General features: G+C 33.2%; 3 protein-coding genes across 4 annotated transcripts in view; 2 read left to right on the top strand and 1 right to left on the bottom strand.

Moving 5' to 3' along the window:
* Window positions 1–1,415: 1,415 nt before the first annotated feature.
* Window positions 1,416–5,128, top strand: LOC147075777 (putative ATP-dependent RNA helicase DDX10). Its single transcript, XM_085942078.1, has 4 exons — window positions 1,416–1,481; window positions 1,565–1,748; window positions 1,844–3,960; window positions 4,913–5,128. Exons 2-4 carry the CDS (start codon window positions 1,584–1,586, stop codon window positions 5,061–5,063), a joined length of 2,433 nt encoding a protein of 810 aa, XP_085798204.1. The 5' UTR covers window positions 1,416–1,481; window positions 1,565–1,583; the 3' UTR covers window positions 5,064–5,128.
* A 639-nt stretch (window positions 5,129–5,767) lies between these two features.
* Window positions 5,768–15,711, bottom strand: Coprox (oxygen-dependent coproporphyrinogen-III oxidase). Its single transcript, XM_085942082.1, has 8 exons — window positions 15,518–15,711; window positions 13,927–14,161; window positions 11,655–11,812; window positions 10,311–10,441; window positions 8,316–8,445; window positions 7,469–7,632; window positions 6,849–7,018; window positions 5,768–6,134 (listed from the first exon to the last, which is right to left on the bottom strand). The coding sequence occupies exons 1-8, from the start codon at window positions 15,598–15,600 to the stop codon at window positions 6,045–6,047; spliced, it is 1,161 nt and encodes a 386-aa protein (XP_085798208.1). The 5' UTR covers window positions 15,601–15,711; the 3' UTR covers window positions 5,768–6,044.
* A 225-nt stretch (window positions 15,712–15,936) lies between these two features.
* The window catches only part of Tomosyn (syntaxin-binding protein tomosyn), a 735,273-nt gene continuing 732,618 nt past the window's right edge, over window positions 15,937–18,591 (top strand). For both annotated transcript variants that reach the window (XM_085942075.1, XM_085942074.1), the window contains exon 1: window positions 15,937–16,692. In XM_085942075.1, the coding sequence (XP_085798201.1) occupies window positions 16,570–16,692 (123 nt within the window). In that variant the 5' untranslated portion in view covers window positions 15,937–16,569. The remainder of the gene's footprint in view (window positions 16,693–18,591) is intronic.

Genomic DNA, 18,591 nt, shown 5'->3' with positions numbered 1-18,591 from the left:
TATACTTAATACGCATGCGCTAATTGCCAAAAATAAGTTGTCAAACCAAAACGTTTGGTGATTGATTCAATGGTAAATTATCTATGGTCAACACTCACTCAATAGCAGTGTTGCCAACCGTACTATAATTATAGTATTTGTACTATATTTTTCGTCTGCGTACTATGTACGATATAAAACAGGTATAGTACGCCCAAAATACTATAATTTTGAGAAATCTGAAAAAAAGTTGCCAATAGAAGAAAAACAACGTCAAAATAATACGTGACAAGCAAAATAAAAATAATCCCCATGTCTAAAAAAGGTGACGATAATTACTTAACACAGCGATTTCCAAACTGGGAGGCGCGAAAAGTTTACCACAATTAATGTTGCCACAGGTTTGCAGTTTGCAAATGCAGTTTATAAAACGGCCGCTAGTTATAAACTACACAAAAAACAGTCCTATAAAAGGTTGTTTGCAAACCTTTCTGCAAAAATGGAGACTAATTTTATAATCCCTCACTTCTATACTGTTGTGAAGCGCAATGACTATCTAGTAAAAAAAATGAAATAAAAGGGTCAAATTAATTAAAATGTTGAAATTTGAGGCAAATTTGTTTAGGAACGATAATTTTGTTGTTAAACTAGTCTATTTGGTTGAAATTAAAAAAAATTAAAGAATAAATCAATCCAAAGACCACTAATGCATTCACTGATTTAAAACGACAAAGTGAAGGCATTAATAAAAAAATGGAGCTTAGGAAATCAAAATGACAAAAAAAGGTCGCCATGTCTCCACTTTTAAATGATTTCTACGCCAGATATATTGAAGCAAATAAAAATCTATTTACTGAGTTCTTGGTTAGTTTGCTAATGCACTTTTCACATTATTTTATTAATACCAAAATAGGTGGTTGAAAAATCCCGGGGGTCCACTTCAGGATGTGGGGTCCATGATAGAATCCATTTATCAATGAACGAAGAAGAATTTGGATTGACTACTATTGAAATTGATTGAGCTTATAAATAAACACATTCGTCGAAAATTAATGTAATATAAGTAGTAAAACCTTGTTTATTTTTTTTTTTTCATTATTGTGTTCGTAAGAGGGTACATTGTTTTTTTAAAAAGGTGTCAGTATTATTTATTGAAATAAGGGGGGGAAGCGCCTAGATTAGAATTTTTTAAAAGGGAGGCGTAGTAACATACAGTTTGGAAACCACTGACTTAACATTTGAATTTTGTCTAAATAAAAAAACAAGACGTTAATTACCCCACGTAAAATTTTTTGAAAATGCAGAAAATTATTCGTCACGCAACGCGTACTATATTTTTTGCCGAAATACTATAATTTTGAAGGCACTGTACTATAATTCCACTTTCAAAATATGGCAACACTGCTCAATAGTATCAGAATCAGAAATTATAGTCTATGTTTCGTCGTGACATGTGCCTCAACAATCAACAATCATGTGCGTTTGAAATAAAAATATATTAGGTATGTGCTATTGAATTAAGAGAACTTGATTTTAGATTGTATGTGTTTTAAAACATTAAGGTGTATATTGTTAACAATTTTAGATAATGTTATAATCAGGTCATGAGAATTGACAGAAGTGAAAAGATGGAAGATAAAAGCGCTGACGACGTATTACCACTAGAAAAGAAGGACAGGGTTAAAAAACATCATGTATTCAAATCTCGGAAAAAGACGAGAGAAATCGAAGACGGAGCGATAGGAAAGATACAGCAGCAGTATGATAATGTAAGTATTACTGTCAAGTTCTTGTTAAAATCTCTAATTTAATTAATGTGTAATTTATTATTATTAATATACTTATTATTAATTGTATTTTACAGATAAGCACTGAAAATATCAAAACATTCAAAGATTTGCCACTGTCACAGCGAACGCTCAAAGGATTAAAAGATTGTAAATATTTTGCGCCCACTGAAATACAGAAACAATCTATCGGTTTTGCGTTACAAGGCAAAGATATTTTAGGAGCTGCCAAAACGGGTTCTGGAAAAACGCTAGCATTTTTATTACCAATATTGGAATGTCTTTATTGTAAAAAATGGACACGCCTCGATGGCGTCGGAGCTTTGATAATATCCCCGACGAGAGAATTGGCATATCAAATATTCGAAATGCTGCGCAAAGTCGGTGTGCATCACGATTTTTCAGCCGGACTCATCATAGGTGGTCAAAATCTTCGGTTTGAAAAGAAGAGAATGGACCAGTGCAACATAATGATCTGCACGCCCGGACGATTGTTACAACACATGGATGAAAACCCCTTATTTGATTGCAGTAACATGCAAATTTTAGTCTTAGACGAAGCTGACAGATGTTTAGATTTAGGGTTCGAAGGCGCAATGAATTCTATAATTGAAAACCTGCCTCAGAATCGACAGACGTTGTTGTTCTCGGCGACGCAGACTAAGTCTGTTCGCGATTTGGCACGCCTTAGTTTATCAGAGCCTAAATATGTCGCGCCACATGAACAGTCAGAAACCAGCACGCCTATTACATTACAGCAGAATTTTAATGTTTGTGAAGTGAGCGAAAAAGTAGGCATACTCTGGTCATTCATTAAAAACCATTTAAAACAGAAAAGCATCGTTTTTATGGCCAGCTGTAAACAAGTTAAGTATATTTATGAATTGTTTTGCAAACTTAGACCGGGAATCAGTTTGTTAGCGTTGTACGGTACCCTGCATCAGGAGCGTAGAGAACAGATTTATAAAGAGTTTTGCAGGAAGTCAAATGTTGTTCTATTTGCTACCGATTTAGCGTCTCGCGGTCTCGATTTTCCGCAAGTGAATTGGGTCGTACAGATGGACTGTCCAGAAGACGGCAACACTTACATTCACCGAGCTGGCCGAACCGCCAGAGGTATGAACGGTAAAGGTGAAGGCCTACTTTTGCTTTTACCCAGTGAAGAAAAGGCCATGTTGGAGGAGTTACAGTTGAAAAAGATTCCAATCAAGCAGATACATATTGATCCGTCAAAAATAATGTCACCGCAGAGAAAAGTTGAAAGTTTGTTGGCGGAATTTGCTGAGTTAAAAGAATCAGCACAACGAGCGTTTGTAGCGTATGCGAAATCTGTATTCATGATGCAAAATAAGAAAATATTTAATATTCATGAAATAGATACGGATTCTTTTGCAAAGTCTTTAGGTCTGATCGTCCCTCCGAGAATACGATTTTTGCAAAAGATTAAAAAAAACATGGATCAGCAAGCATTCGATAAACAGAACAGAACGCCATCGAAGAAAGACAAAAAGAAACAGAAGCTTGAGATAATAAGCGGTAATGAAGAGGAAAACGAACTTGATGAAGAGCTGGAAGATGATGGAATTGATTTCCATAAATTTAATGTTGACGATGATGAAAATGACAATATATTTACAGTTAAAAGAAGTAATCACACTGTCAAGGGTGATATGGATTTTGAAGAAATTGAAACGCCTCAGGTCAATCCGTCGAAGAAAAATAAACTCATCACAAAAGCATCATTAGCCAAGAAGATATTAAATAAAAAAATAGTTGCCAATACCAAAGTCGCATTCGATGATGAAGGCGAAGCCATCTTGAATGAGAAAAAAGACTTGCGTTCAGATTTGGCCAAGCAATACGAAAATGAGGACATGGGAGGCATCGACATTGAGAAAGCGAAGCTGATTCTGAAAGAAGAAGACAGATTCGATAAGGCCAGATTCAGGGAGAAGATACGAGCGAAGCATAAAGAAGAAAAGAAAAAGTTGAAGCAAAGCAAAGAGGACCAAGAAGAAAAGGATGAATTTGGATCAGGGAGTGAGTCGGATGGACCAGACATGTCGTGGTTGCCAGATCCAGATAAAATTTATGGTAAAAATGAAGACGGGGATGAAAGCGGCGCTGGAAGTATTGCTGACGACACCCAAAGTGTGGAGTACAATTCGGAATCAGATGAAGAGATCGTTCATAGGTATGTTTTTTTTTCTATTCTGAGATTATAATGGTTAATTTGAAGCTATCAATATAATGGCTAGTTTATTAAGTTTCTTTAATTATGATTTTCTGTCTAATAAACCAAATGTAGTTATAGTTTTTTTATTGTTATTTTTGTGGTGGAGCAAATATTCATTTGAATCCTTCAATTTTTGAGTGAAAGCATAGGGTTTGTGGTAATGTTTTTATAATTTTACCATATGTACCATATTTACCATACCAGAACGGAAATAGTCCTGTCACATTGCAATTCAATTGATAATATCTCTCCAATCTAATTTCTAAGTGAATCAAAAAATGTAATATTTCAATATTATTACTATATTACAGTCTAATTCGATTCGATATTTGTTTGATATAAATAAACCTTTGATACCTAAATGAAAATTTGTAAAATATTCATATTGGAAATATATCATTACATAGTATGAAACTATCTTTACAAATAATTACCCACATCGATAACCAATACCGTTTACACTTGCATGGATTTAATGCTGACAGTACATATTATTGTGGCCATAACAAAAAAATGCACATGTAAATATGTATTATCATGCAAATAATTGCATGCATGAATCAAAAAAGTTCTGAATTTTCACGTGACAATTGGACCGTGCAATATCTGCACCTGCCGGTAATAAAACGAACTACGCGCAGAGCCTTATTTTGAGGTTAACCGATTTTCACAACCTGTCAATTAGTACCATAAAATGACAACATCACGTCTCACTTTCTCTTAAAGAATGAGATTGCCGAGACAGACAGTACTTTTACTTGTAAATAGTTTTTATCGTGATAGTTTAAAATACACACTATTGGTGCAAGTAACTACATGCATATATTGATACCGAATAATCATTCATTTTGACAGAATTTTATAAAACTATAATAAAAGTGTTATTTTAATGTTTGTGTTATTATTACAGACCATCAAAGAGGAAATTAACGATAAGTAAAGGTGTTGAACAGAAAAGCGTCAAGAAAATGAAGAAATTAAAGAAAGGAGTGGAAGATCTATCTGCCGCTCTAACTATTAATGAAGCTGAAGAGCTTGCAATGCAGCTTCTCAGAAAATAACAACTGATATAATTATTTATTGTTAGTAATCTATCGATTTCCAATAAACACTTAAAAAGTCAAAAGTGTTTTTTTTTATATGAACTACATTGGACGAATGCATTTCACTTAGTGGCGGCCGGTGGTTTCCATTTATTTTTTCATTGGTAGTGCAATTAAAAATGTTCACCTTTTAAATATAAGATCTATTCGGTGATATTTCTGGTAGAAATAACCGACTCCTAAAATTGTATGTAATTATGTATATGGGTTTTTTCAGTTATCAACATATATAATGAGTTCAGAATTTATCGAGTCATGGTGATCAGCCCTCTTTTAACACAGTGTCACAGTCCATTTTTTATTATATAGTACCAACTACCGTGGAGATAAGCCTCTGGAAAACACAATTTCTGCCTCAATGATCAATTAAAATTGGCAGAGGGTCAGTCGATTTGTAACTTTCTATTGGCTATCGGGACATTCGATCTGTTATAGCCTAGGTGCAATTTTGTACAATTATTCATTGATAAAAATCGTATTTTTTGTTATACAAAATAATGTATAGTGTGCAGATATAATTATTGCTATGGGTGCTATCATGGTCCTATTTGTCGACTGTACTGCATCAAGCCTTTTGCATCACTTTCTCTCGTTCTCCTGTTTCATGCCAAACTATTGAACCTTATTGTAATGTGGTATGTTGAATAGTAACACATTTAGGTACACAACAAATTCATTTTAAAATTGGTTTATTTTCTAGAAAAATATAAAAAAATACAATTATTCCATGTATGTATTTGATATTGAAATATAATAGTCTATCATGGCACCTCACTATATAAAAAAAAGATATTTATTATACAATACAAAAAAAGCATTTAAAAAGTTGCACAATCGGACTGACCATTTTATAATTTTATTTTACATAATAGTAATTGTCAAATCAATGAAAATGAAATGAATATAATAATATTGTAATTAAAACCTCTAAAATAAAAATCAGTTGACCCAATCTCTAGGTTTTTTCAGTACTTCCATTAGCTTCTCTTCCAACGAGTCAGCTTTTGGTTTGTGCATGTATTCCCATTTCTGAAAACAATAGACAACACTATATTAGTGATTAAAGATCCATTATTTTTATTAGCCATAAACATCTTAATGACATAACATTAAATTTGCTACTAGACGGCCTAAATAAATGAAAGTCGCTGAAAAAAAGGACTGACACTATTGTTTACACTAATACCAATAAAATTCATTTTATATTTCTAGTGGGATTATTGTAACAAACTTTACTATTTTCAACCACATCTGTCAAAAATCTAAAGCTCTTAAACCAATTTAATATTTACTGAAATAGTCAATTCGATGAATTATAATAATATTATTATTCTTTTTCTCAATTTAGGGAGAATCTGATTCCATGTAGTTTAAACTTTAAATGACAATATGATGGTACACAGGCTATCTTGAAATGATTGGTATGGTACGAACCGTACATTGTCTTCTCAATAATATCGAATTGAATCATAATAATTATTCACATATTACCCAAGTTCACGGTTTCACCAGAACAAGTGACCAAAATATTTAGACATACATTCACAAATAATATGTCATTCACAATGAAAAGTCAACACAAAGACCAAGTTTCAATTTCGGTCCGCCATCTTATAATAGATTAATTAGAATTTTAGAAAATATATTGTACTAAAATCATATAAAAGATATTATGTATAGTTCTTATAACTCAATTAGTGATTATTTTATCATAAGAAGATATGAAAGTAACACATTTCTTACAGCATTAAGTGGCAGTGACATCAATATTGATTCAAATCTGGCTCCAGGAGTGTGCAGACCAAACTTTGTTCCACGATCGTAAATCAAATTGAATTCTACGTATCTCCCTCGTCTCAATAGCTGCCACTGTCTTTCGTGGTAACCGTAAGCATCATCTTTATGTCTCTTGACTGTAAACACAAAATAAGCATGCACAAAATTATTGTCAGTTTTGACCAGTTTTAAAAAGCAATAAAAAATATGCCTACTCCAAACAGAGACATCATTTGAATGTTTTTTGATTCAAAGCGTTCTAAGGAAGTTTTATTGTATAAAATAGGTGTTTCTATGATTTCTTTAGCATAGTAAGAGGCAAGAGTGATATTCTAGAAGGTGATAGATGAACCAGTGAACGAAACAGGGCGACGTTCAAAGACAGGACGTTTGGCGTGGCGTAGGTGGCGTTTCCGGTGTACTTTGGCCCTACAAGATATTATATATAAAGAAAAACTCTGTATTTAACATTTATGCAACGATTTTCGAATATCAGTACAAATCCATGTACATTTCGGGCAACGCATAATAGATAATCCGAACCTGGATAATCAAGAGTTTACTGTAATATTATGTTACATATATACCTAACGGAATATAGCTGGGTATGACTGCATCTGCGCATGATGAAACAAATGCGAATGCTTTCTCTTTACTGGGAGTATCGATGTCGTCAAAGAATATACCACCGACACCTCTTCTTTCCTGACGATGAGGAATCATGAAATAGTCGTCACACCACTTCTTAAACCTGAAAACAACGTTTCATTATTTTAATACAATTAATTACCATTGCACTGGAACGATAATAATAATTTTTTTGTAATTTTCCGCTTAATGGATCGTCTATGGACAGTGTCAAGGAGGAATCTTTAGGAGTTATTTTTTATGTGGATTAGTTGTGAGCCATTTGCTCCCAGCATTGGGTCTATGGACTGGATTTAAACAGTTCATGGATGTTTTTAGGATTTATATCCAATTCGATTCGTAGCCTTTTTTAAAAGAATCATTTCTGGGATGTTTTTTTAAGGTCTCATTAGCTACTAATTGAAATGTTTTCTTCTTCTTAGGCAATGTCTGCTCCTTAGTTGGAGCATATGGACACCACGCGGCGCCGCCCATAATCCCTGTAGCTTGCCAGTCTTCTTGTGTCTTTTCAGGTCATGCTAGTATTTTATAACTCTGTGGATGGTATTTAACGGCCTCTCGGGACGCTGGAATTCGGTTGGCTGGTTGAAGAAAAAGGAAGCCAGGCTGAAAATTTCTTGAGCACGTGGCTGAGCCAGGTCCAATGTCGCTTCTTCACTTTCAAAGTGACGAGTGGTTCCATGGTCTATCTTCTTATCTGTTGTCTCTTATTTTTGTTGTAATTGAAACTGCATTATAAATTTATATTTTAAAACTGTGATATAAATAAATAATGTGGCTAGATACCTCGAATAGTAAGTTCTGTCGTGTTTATCGCAGGCTTTCTTGAGTGCAGTGTGGAAGTGTGTTGCGTCTTGTTCATTTAAATAATATGGAGTCAGATCAGTTCCGCCTCCGAACCACCATTGGACTGAACCTGAGCAATAAATTATAAAAATGTAATGACAACAATATTCATTGAGAGTCAAATGCTTATCAATGGTCACTGGTGCCCCTATTGCTTGACTATTTTTTGGTGGCCCTACTCTTTAAAGCAGTGCAAAAGTAGAAGCAATGACTGAACAGAAAATAATTACAAGATAAAAAGAACTTTTTATATACCACGTTTTTAAATTTTCTGTTGAATCATATAAACATGACAATTCTATGTATTAATAAATAATTTTTTTTGTACTTGATAGAAATACTGAATAAATATGGAATACTGAAATGTCATTTTGACATTTCATATTGATTTCAATAGTAACGCACGTATATATTAATAAATTAGTTGCTAGGACCCCCTTAGCAACCAATAATAGTATTTTACTTTTTACGATTTTTTTCCGAAATAACTTTCCATACAAAGCAGAATTAACTGAAAATTAATTCAATTCTGCTTAAAAATGGCGAAGTGTTAAAAGAATGCATTGTCGTTGTGTTCTGATATATTCTAAAAGTTTCAAATGTCTAGCTAGTCGGGAAGTTAGTTAAAAATCTTCAATCGTCCAATACAAATCTTGGACACACAAGAAAAAATATGTACTGGACAAACAAGAATGAATACGAGCTAATAAAAAGGTGGTAAAATAAATGTCAGTCGGTCGATAATCGATCGCCAATCGGTTCACCAGTTGTTCGAAGCACACAGTGTCCGTCCATGATGACGTAAAACTACATACAACACATTCACTAGATAAATTAAATTAACATTTTATCTCCTCGTATGTATGTACAACATGTTATAGGAAATTTAAGTACACCGACTCAGTTCAGAAATTAATTACCTAGCCTAGATTTTCAGTGAAAAATGGTAAAATATTTTCATCTATTAACTTATTGTGTCTGTCTTGCAATGGGAATTAAACATGTCCAATATTAATTAAAATCAAATTTTGCTGCAGTTAATAACTAAATTATAGAATAATAGGCGCGTGTTGAAAGTAATACATGACGTTAAAATTATATTGTTCTGTAAAATGATACGCTACATGTAGAGTTATATTGATCGGACTGTAGTGTGGTATGAGGCACATATAACAATCAATGTGTCTCAAATTGTGAATTTATAAAATAAACAGTATTTCTTGCTTCCTTCCTGCTTCGAAGATTATGTACGTTTGAAGACACCAAAAGTGTGAGCAACATTGACAAGTTAATAAAATGGGGTTTTTCTTTGATTTCATCTTATAATATGTGAGAATATATTATTGTCTGCAATACTTGAACCCTTCATGCACACGGCCTTACTATTAAAAAGGTCGTCATTGTTTTTAACCCATTGGAGACAATCGGCGCCAATTTGGCGAAGCTGTTGACTGTTGTATTTTTTACATTGAAATATTTCTTGAAATCCTACATATTTAAAAAGATGAATTTAAATTGAATTGTTTCAATGCGTACACAATTTTTGAATGAATATTAAAATTAATCGTATAATATAAAAGTTGTAGCTGTTTTAGTAAACTCTTGTAAAATTTACTACAAAATTAAATCTGGCTGTCAGTCGAAAATTTTTCCCATATTAATCTGTCTTCAATGGGTTAAGCATCTTAGAAATGTTAATATTTTTTTATGTGAAAATAGTTTGATAAAAAATTTAATAACTAATTATAACATCATTAATCCTCCATCTATTTTCCTATGATACCCCGTGAACTTTGAACTGAATTGATAGTCATATGCTTCATGTCGTGGGCGTTGTATTAAATTGAATCGTCAGAAAGTGAATTTGTGAAATTCTTAGGATCTCGTTTTCACAATGAAGCATACAGGAAATAAATAAAAATTAATTATACAAACCATCCAGATCTTCGACCTCGAAATATCTATAATTGAAATGAATTGTAGGCACCATTGGATTACGAGGATGAATGACAGCACTAACTCCAGCTGCGAAGAACGGTAACTTTCCATCCTGAAGCTTTTTCCCTCTGAAAACAAAGACCATTCCATTATATTATATAAATTTTGGTAAATAATAAATTATTAACGTAAAACAATGGACAAAGTATGTTTCGAGAACCCTATTGAAAATTTCCACTTCAGAATTGGATTCGAGATATTTTTTTAAATGTAGGCATTGTTAAGGCTAGTGAGGAGTCCAATAATCAAACTTGGGGGCGGAGAGGTATTTCTTTGTAAAAGACGTGTAATTACAGTGTAGTACATACAATAATTATTCAAACCATGAATGAAAATGTTTGAAAATCAAAATCGAGTGGCCGGTCCACAAAAGGCGAAGTCCGACCGATAGCATGGTTTTCTAACTGCAACCTGACTTCTCGGAATTTGGTTATACCAGACAGGTAAAATGATTAGATTTCCTGACCTCACAGCCAAATTGGTTATTTATAACATACCTACTGCATTTTGTGGTTTGAATCATGATACAAATAATAGGTACTTAGCCTCATTATTAGCTAGCATCAAGAATATCTCCAAATTTTAGTCTTAACGTAGTTGCACTTTCCAATAATTTAATAAACTTCTTTATTTAACAAGCTTTGAGAATGTAACATTCTTTATTGAATATACATTTAGAAAAAATCTTGAAAAAATATGACGCCGAACAAGTCGCGGCTTTGTATCCGTCGGATTCCGGCCAATGTGCTATTACAATTTCTCCACCTGCACCCTACCTAATTACGACGAAATTAATCAATAGTTATGCAACTGAAGCATTTCTCAAATTTCATTAATATAACAAGCATTTTAGCAATATTTTATGAAAGATTTTTTCTGAGGTGTTTCCGAATTATGTATGTTCAATGAGGAATGTTGCAATCTTGAGTTTAGTGTGCACTATTTATGTCGAATCTTAACAGCCTACTCCACCCCTCGCCACTGGTATGTACATATATTTTAGCCATCTAATTTATGTATATATTATTAATTGGCAAATGAACACATTATGTGATTTTACAAAACCTTCGGATCTGAACCCAAGACCTTCCTACCGAGAAGCATGTTAAATTCTGCTCCATGATGGACACAAAAAAAAATTTATAATTAAAATTTTGAGAAGCCTACATCACATGATTAGAATGTGCAGATGCCATCTCTTTTCAACAGAGACTCTTGGCCAATGCAATGAAAATCACAAAATCAAAACTGCAATAACAAAATTAGTAAACAATGACACACCTCGATTTCATCTGCTGAACGGCGCCAGGCGGTAAATGTCCAGAAACAACAGAGATATTGACACCAGCTTTCTCAAATATCCTTCCATCTTGCATAACACATGTAATTCCACCACCACCTTCTTCCCTTTCCCATTTGTCAACTAAGAATCTGGTTTCCTGTAAGTAAAAATGGAAACCGAACGATGGTAAAAGAAAATTTATATTGTAAATAAACTTATTCATGTTTTATTAGATACAGGGGTCCTTGTTATCCCAGGGTCATTGGGACCGAAAAATTCTTAAAGCGAATCTGCTTAAAACAGGGACAAAATAGTAAATGGGTTTAATTGGGGCACATTTAGAAAAGAAAAAAACACATCGACCGTGTTTAGGAAAAAGGTCGTAACCTACACAGAACAAATTTTACAGGAGGCAAAAAACGTTTTTTGAATGATTTTGGTTAAATATTGACATAGACATCGGGTGCATGATGATTGATGATTTGGTGTAATATCTTTTCGTTCTACTAATAATTAAAGAAATTATTACAGAAAATCATTAAAATTGAGGGTAAATGCTTTTTTCCTTAAATTAAAACTTAATTAAAGCTCAATTAAAACCTGAATTTAGATAATAAATCGGCATTTGCGGCTTACTTCCTTTTTACAGAACACGTATTTAGTTGTATAGATTGTTTATATCTAATAAAAGCACTTTTCGGAAAATCGAGGGTTACGCCCTTTTTCCTAAACACAGTCGACATGAGTAAGATGGAAATAGCATAGGAGTGTGGGATTGAAAGTGACAGTGTTGACAACTGTGATCCTGTAAATTCGTAACTGCGGGGACTCGGATAATGAGAACCACCTGTATTTACAATATTTATATTGCAAGTAAGATAGTCACACGAAGGGAAAAATGTGCCTACTACAACTACAATGTGAACAGATGTATTACTATCTCTAATTAATCCCACACCCACGATGGCCGCGCGGCCTAAGCGTTGGCCTATAACGCCGTGGGTCCCAGGTTCGAATCCTGGGTCTGGCAAGTACACATTGTTTTTCAATTTGTATCTGTCAGGGTATGGACCTAATAGGTTGAGCATGTGGCTGACATCCACTTCTCGTAAAAAACAAAATCCGTTAATACAAATCTCTACTCTGTGGAGGCCCATATGATCCTATTAGGATCGGACATGGTCGAAAGAAGAAGAATTAATTTAACAAAATATGACAGTTGATTTCTTAAATTTATATCATACTATTTTGTATTATCTAGGTAAAAAAAAAAATCCAGAAAATCCCCATAGTGGTCTGCACAAATGGCCGAAAAAGTAAAATGATTCACAGACATTTAAAGATGGTAAAAATGACCCAGTCTTTTTAGCTGGCTCTCGGAGGTCAACAATCATCCCTGAATATCGAGTAACTTGTGTTGGAAAATACATAATTTAGATGTAAAGTCATCACCCCTCTATTGTTTTTGTGTGTTTTGTTATGTGAATAATAATTGCAAAATGACAATGATTTTTTATTATAATGGGAGCAAATATGAATATATATTATATACTATCAAGTTTTGAGAGATCCAGAGATCTCAATAGGATCTACGAAGGAACTCCTGAAGGCACGTAATGTACAAAGGGTAAATATGTCACGTTGAAGAGAAAATGATCAGGATTAGGACTTTTGCGAAATGATTGTGTTGGCTTTTACAAGGACTATGAAATAATTCTGTGTGAAAGTAAAATGGAGATATGTTAAAAATCACTACTATTTCAGGAGAGCATAAAAATGAGCTTTGTATAACTTTGCACGTCAATGTTTCTCTGTGAAGTTTACTAATTCAATTGTATTGACTCAACATGTCCCTTCTCCTTTACGCATATATGCATTATGGTTAATTTCATATATTTAACTAACTTTCCAATTTTTCTGACTCATCTCCCTTTTCCTTTCACATATAGAATTATGAAGTTCATAAAACCATCATAATATGAGGAGTCTATTTCAAAATAATTTTAATTAAATGCCATTTTTGCCCAGTTTTAAGTTTTGCATTGTATTGTATGGAAAAAATGCTATTTTTATTAGATGATAAACCCTTTATTGCAATAAGTATAAGCAAATAGAATTGGACATATCGCCATATTTTTTTTTTATTCATTATTTAACTTTGGCAAGTTATATAAGTTATAGATCATTACATATTGTGTGAAAGTTTACTTGACTGGATTATGTGGACCTATCAGTTATTGGAAATATAATATGTCAAAAATTATTTCTTACTCTATCTTCTTCAGCCTCTAATGCTCTGCAGAATTCTGTTTGTATTCTAAGAATCATTAACTCCATTTTGACTTTCATATCGTTCTTATTTTTTTCTAATTCATCAACTGGCGTGATGGGTAGCGCCATAAAGTTGTCATATTTGTTAGTCGCCTGCGCTGTATATACTTTTGAGTTCTTTATGAACGCTGCGTATGTTGCAAAGCTAGTTCCAAAAATTATGGCGCCCAAATATCTGTAACAGAAAATGTTGTTTATACTTTTTGTAAAGATAGGTATACGATACGGAGGAAGATAAGTCAATACAAAATGAAACAGTGTTTGTGGTCAACCAAATATTTTAAAATAAATAACAAAAAGTTGTGTTACACAAAGAACGGAGAAAAATGATACTGAGGTTGTGGATGACGTTCATTAAAATAATAAAACAAAAAGTGGTTGGCACACATGACTTAAAAGGTATCCACCATAGTTTTTAACTTGTCTCAATTTTCAATGACACACATACATTTAAATACTTAATTGAGTGAATTTGAATAGTACATAAAAGTTGAATATTATTCTCACAAGTAACAAGTAAATAAAAATTAGTATACCCAATCTACACGCAAGCAATTAGATCAAATTCTGCATTTATTTGTTCTGAAAATCTTGTTATTGAGTAGGTATCATGTAGAAATGATGTATTTCAAAATTGGAATTGGCCTGACAACTATATAAACATATAATATTGGGCATATCAAAACGATCCTTACGATTTATATTATATGACTTCTTTTTTTTTTGATCTTTTTCCATCATTGTAAATAGGTATATTTTACTTAATAGTTTTAGAATTTCTGTTCATGTACATATTGTACATGAATCAATTTGAATATACGATTTTGAAAACCAATCTACCAATTTTTTTCCTGGTGGATCATAAGTAAGACAAACATTATTTTATTATTATCTTTTTTCTATAAATAGTAACAACTAATTAAGTCTGTACCTACCTACTCTAACTTTTAATAACCTAAATAATAAAATCATTTAATTGGATATAATCATGTAATATTATAATTAATAACCGGCAAATAGTGATAAGTACCTACTTATCTGTGTATGTACGTCAAAAATTTTCAGTTCATACTTTATGATTTGGTAAAACAGTAGACATTACACAATGTAATAATGTACGTAATATATTATATTATATCGGTATTATTATGAAACTTTACAAAAATAAATAGGTTCATTAGGTATAGGTGAATAAATTATTATATTTTAACCTATAACAATACCGTTCTGTTAGAATCTAATTAGAATCAAAGCGTTCTTTTTTTGAATTAATTTAGTATTGGCGCTAAAAGTTTCACAATGGCAAAATGATACTGAAACTCAAAAGGAATTTGAATTTTATTGCAAAAAACTATCTTATTTAGGTAAATTTCACTATTTTTGTCAAGAACTGTCAGTTTAAATGTAAGGTTAAGTCATTGAATAAAGTAACTTGTATTATGTATCTACATGACACGGGAACTGGCATTTAAAGTTTCATAGTGGTCTGAATATGTATGTTGAGCTTATTTATTTAACAAAATAAACTTACCTTAATCCATCTCTATTGTTTAATTGATAGGCACCCACAGATCCAACTGTCTTAAAAGTTCTTACAAAGTTTTTGAAGAACATTGTAATGTGTTATGATTGTGTAGAATTACAGAATGAAACGCAACCCAACTGTAAAAAAATACTGTAGTGCAAACACGCACGTACGCATCGCCGCTAAAACGTTGTTATATTGCCGTAGTTGCCTGTTGCAAATTAAAAAGTTTTTCAAAATCAGCTGTTTGCGTTGTGGCAAGCGGAGATAAATGTTTGTATTCGGAGACGCAGAAATATAAATAGTCTGGTCTCTCTCTAGCCCGAATCGCTGGCGCTTGGAACGGAACAAATTGTCGGCAGGTAACAGCAGAGAGAGAATTAGAGCGGGCGGTACACCTTAGCGCGAATGGCAGTGCGCCTGTCAGAGTGATATTGATCTGTCATTAGGACCGCATTGCCGTACATTAAGTTTCTGCCGGAGGCTCTCATTCGCTCCGAGAGTTCGCCTCCGGGCCGAAGTGCCGTGTGACATCTCCCATAAATTCTATAAAAAATAAATTCATTTTCCGAGTCAGCTTTCCTTCGACGGATCGCGAGCGGAGTGGAATTTGAAATATCCGACGCCCTCCGCGCCTCTTTCCATCGAGGTATAGAGCTCGCTGCGCCGTACGTCACACCGCCGTGGCGCAGCGACGAGATTCGGTCGATCGCGAAACGACCGACGATCGGCAAACGATATATCCGCCGGCACGCGCCGAAACGAGAGAGAACCATAGGACGTCCGGTTTGTTCCCGCGCCTCTGTCGTATTGGTATGCTTTCGCTAGGATCCTGCCAAAACTAGCCAAGAGTCCGGCAGCGAGGGCACGGTTGCGAGGAAGCAGCGACGCGTCCGCGACTGTCATGTTGTGACATGAAAACACTCAGTTTATCAAACAGAGAGAATTGATCCGGAAAACTCAGACCTCCGCCGAAGCCTCCGTTTCGATCGAGCGAGTCGCGCCCCGCGGTGTTCGCGTGAAACCTCTTTGACTGTTGGGGCGCCGTCGAAGTCACCATGAAGAAGTTCACGTTCAAGGGAGTCCTCGACGGGTTCCGGAGCACCGTGCAGCCTCCGGTGAGGGGCGCCGATCAGGAAATTCAGGAGACCCTGCGTCCTGAACACTTCCAACTGAAAAAGGTAAGACGCAAAATTCCCGCTTTTTTACATTTTACATTTCGTTCCGGAAAATCCATATTTTCCTCATTAATTTTCAACTATTTTTTCCTAACACAAAATAATTAAGTACACGATTTAAACAACTACATATCTTATATTTTTTACCATGTTCACAATTTTATTAATGTTATAACATACTAGCGACAAAATATTTAAATTCAATACTTTAGTTAGCGCGTAATATCATGGCATTAATTTAAAAGTTACTGGGTAGCATTCCCATTGAAAAAACTAACAATTAAATAAATATGAACGTATATTGTGGGAAATTATAATAGGTAAATGAACTGAGAGAAAATGAAAGTCTCACCAATCACTCATCGCGCATTAATTTAAATTCAATTGCAAGCCAAAAACACTTCTAATTTACTACAAAAACTCTCGTTTTTTATATATTATACTTACTATAAACAAGTCAAATACATAAAATGTTTGTAAACAAGTCAGAAAATTGGATGTGTAATAATAATAAATAATGAAAACGTCAAGACAATCCTGCCCACACAAATAAAACGTAGATTATGATATTATTATTATTAGTTCAATTTTTCTTATCGGCACATTATTTGCCGGCCGTGTAACAAACGGACTATGTAGGTATTTAAAATACGATAATAATTTTACTCTTAAAAAAAATAACAATGTCTAGTGTAAAAAAGATAATAAATAATTTCCATTTAGAGTTAGTACACTCATTTTATACAATGCATGTATAATTGTATAACTTGGTAGTATTCACCACACAAATTATTAAAGTATAAGATGTGGTCGTGGTGAATACCAAGTGATAAGTCGGTACATTTTTTATATTATTATCATGATTACTACTAAATAAACGTTGAATCTATTGAAACAGTTTTAGTAAACTTATTCCTATTAAGTTTCTACTTTATTGACTTTGGATTAAATATACAAAATTACACGATATGGACAGAGATCGGCTGAATTTACCATAGGGCTCAGAGTCTCAGAAGGTTATCCATGTGTAAGCCTCTCAAATTAGCTGAATATCGGAGAGGAATTGACGAGGGATAGTCATTTTCCAGATAGTCACGAATTAAAAAATATTCACGCAGTATCAGAGGACAAGATTGATTCTGTAGACTTATTTTAAATTGAGTCGGGATTGTTACATTTATCAAGTTTTGATTAAGTAAATGATATTATCTTTGTGATAATTCGAAAATACAATATGATTAAAAGTATTATTAAAAATGGTTTTTTAATTAGTTAGGTAGGTACTTAAGTATCTACATTAAAAAATGAGCTACCGATATGTATTACACCAGTGGGTCTATTCTATGCTTATCGACCGCTAAAGTGATAAAGTGGAAAATATTATCAAATTTAGGGTAGGTTTGTATCAAAATATTAGCACTTATTGTAACAATTACACGAAGCCGGTTTTTATTGTTGCAATAAGTGCTATATTTTAACAGCACCTATCTTGCTGCTTTTCTTTTTTAAGGGTAGGTTTTTATTAAATTAAACCTCCATCCTTTGGAGACTCATATATTCCGATAAGGAGCGAAAATTGTAGTTTACTTCAGGCAATATTAAATTATTTAGTGTATCGTTTCAATCACTTAAGAGCCAGTGTTGTCAATTATCATTCATAAAAATATTCCAGATAACATAGCGCCAGAAAAAAATGTTAGTTTTTTTTAAAATTTAGGTGTTTTTAAAAGTGTCTAGAAACTACCATTTCAACAAAAATATGTAACAATTATTAACATTATTTTTAAAAGAACAAAGATCGAAGCAAACTTTCGTAATTTTACTACTAATAAAATTAAAAATGAATGCATGGAAAAAATTTAATCATAATTCTGTTGTAATATTTCATTTTATTTATACGAT

The sequence above is a fragment of the Rhyacophila brunnea genome, unplaced genomic scaffold (genome assembly GCF_057557595.1).
Source record: "Rhyacophila brunnea isolate RB1 unplaced genomic scaffold, BYU_Rbru_1.0 scaffold_14, whole genome shotgun sequence".
NCBI classification, from domain to species: domain Eukaryota; kingdom Metazoa; phylum Arthropoda; class Insecta; order Trichoptera; family Rhyacophilidae; genus Rhyacophila; species Rhyacophila brunnea.
The sequence above is the reverse complement of the archived record's forward strand: the minus strand, read 5'-3'. Positions and strand labels throughout refer to the sequence as shown.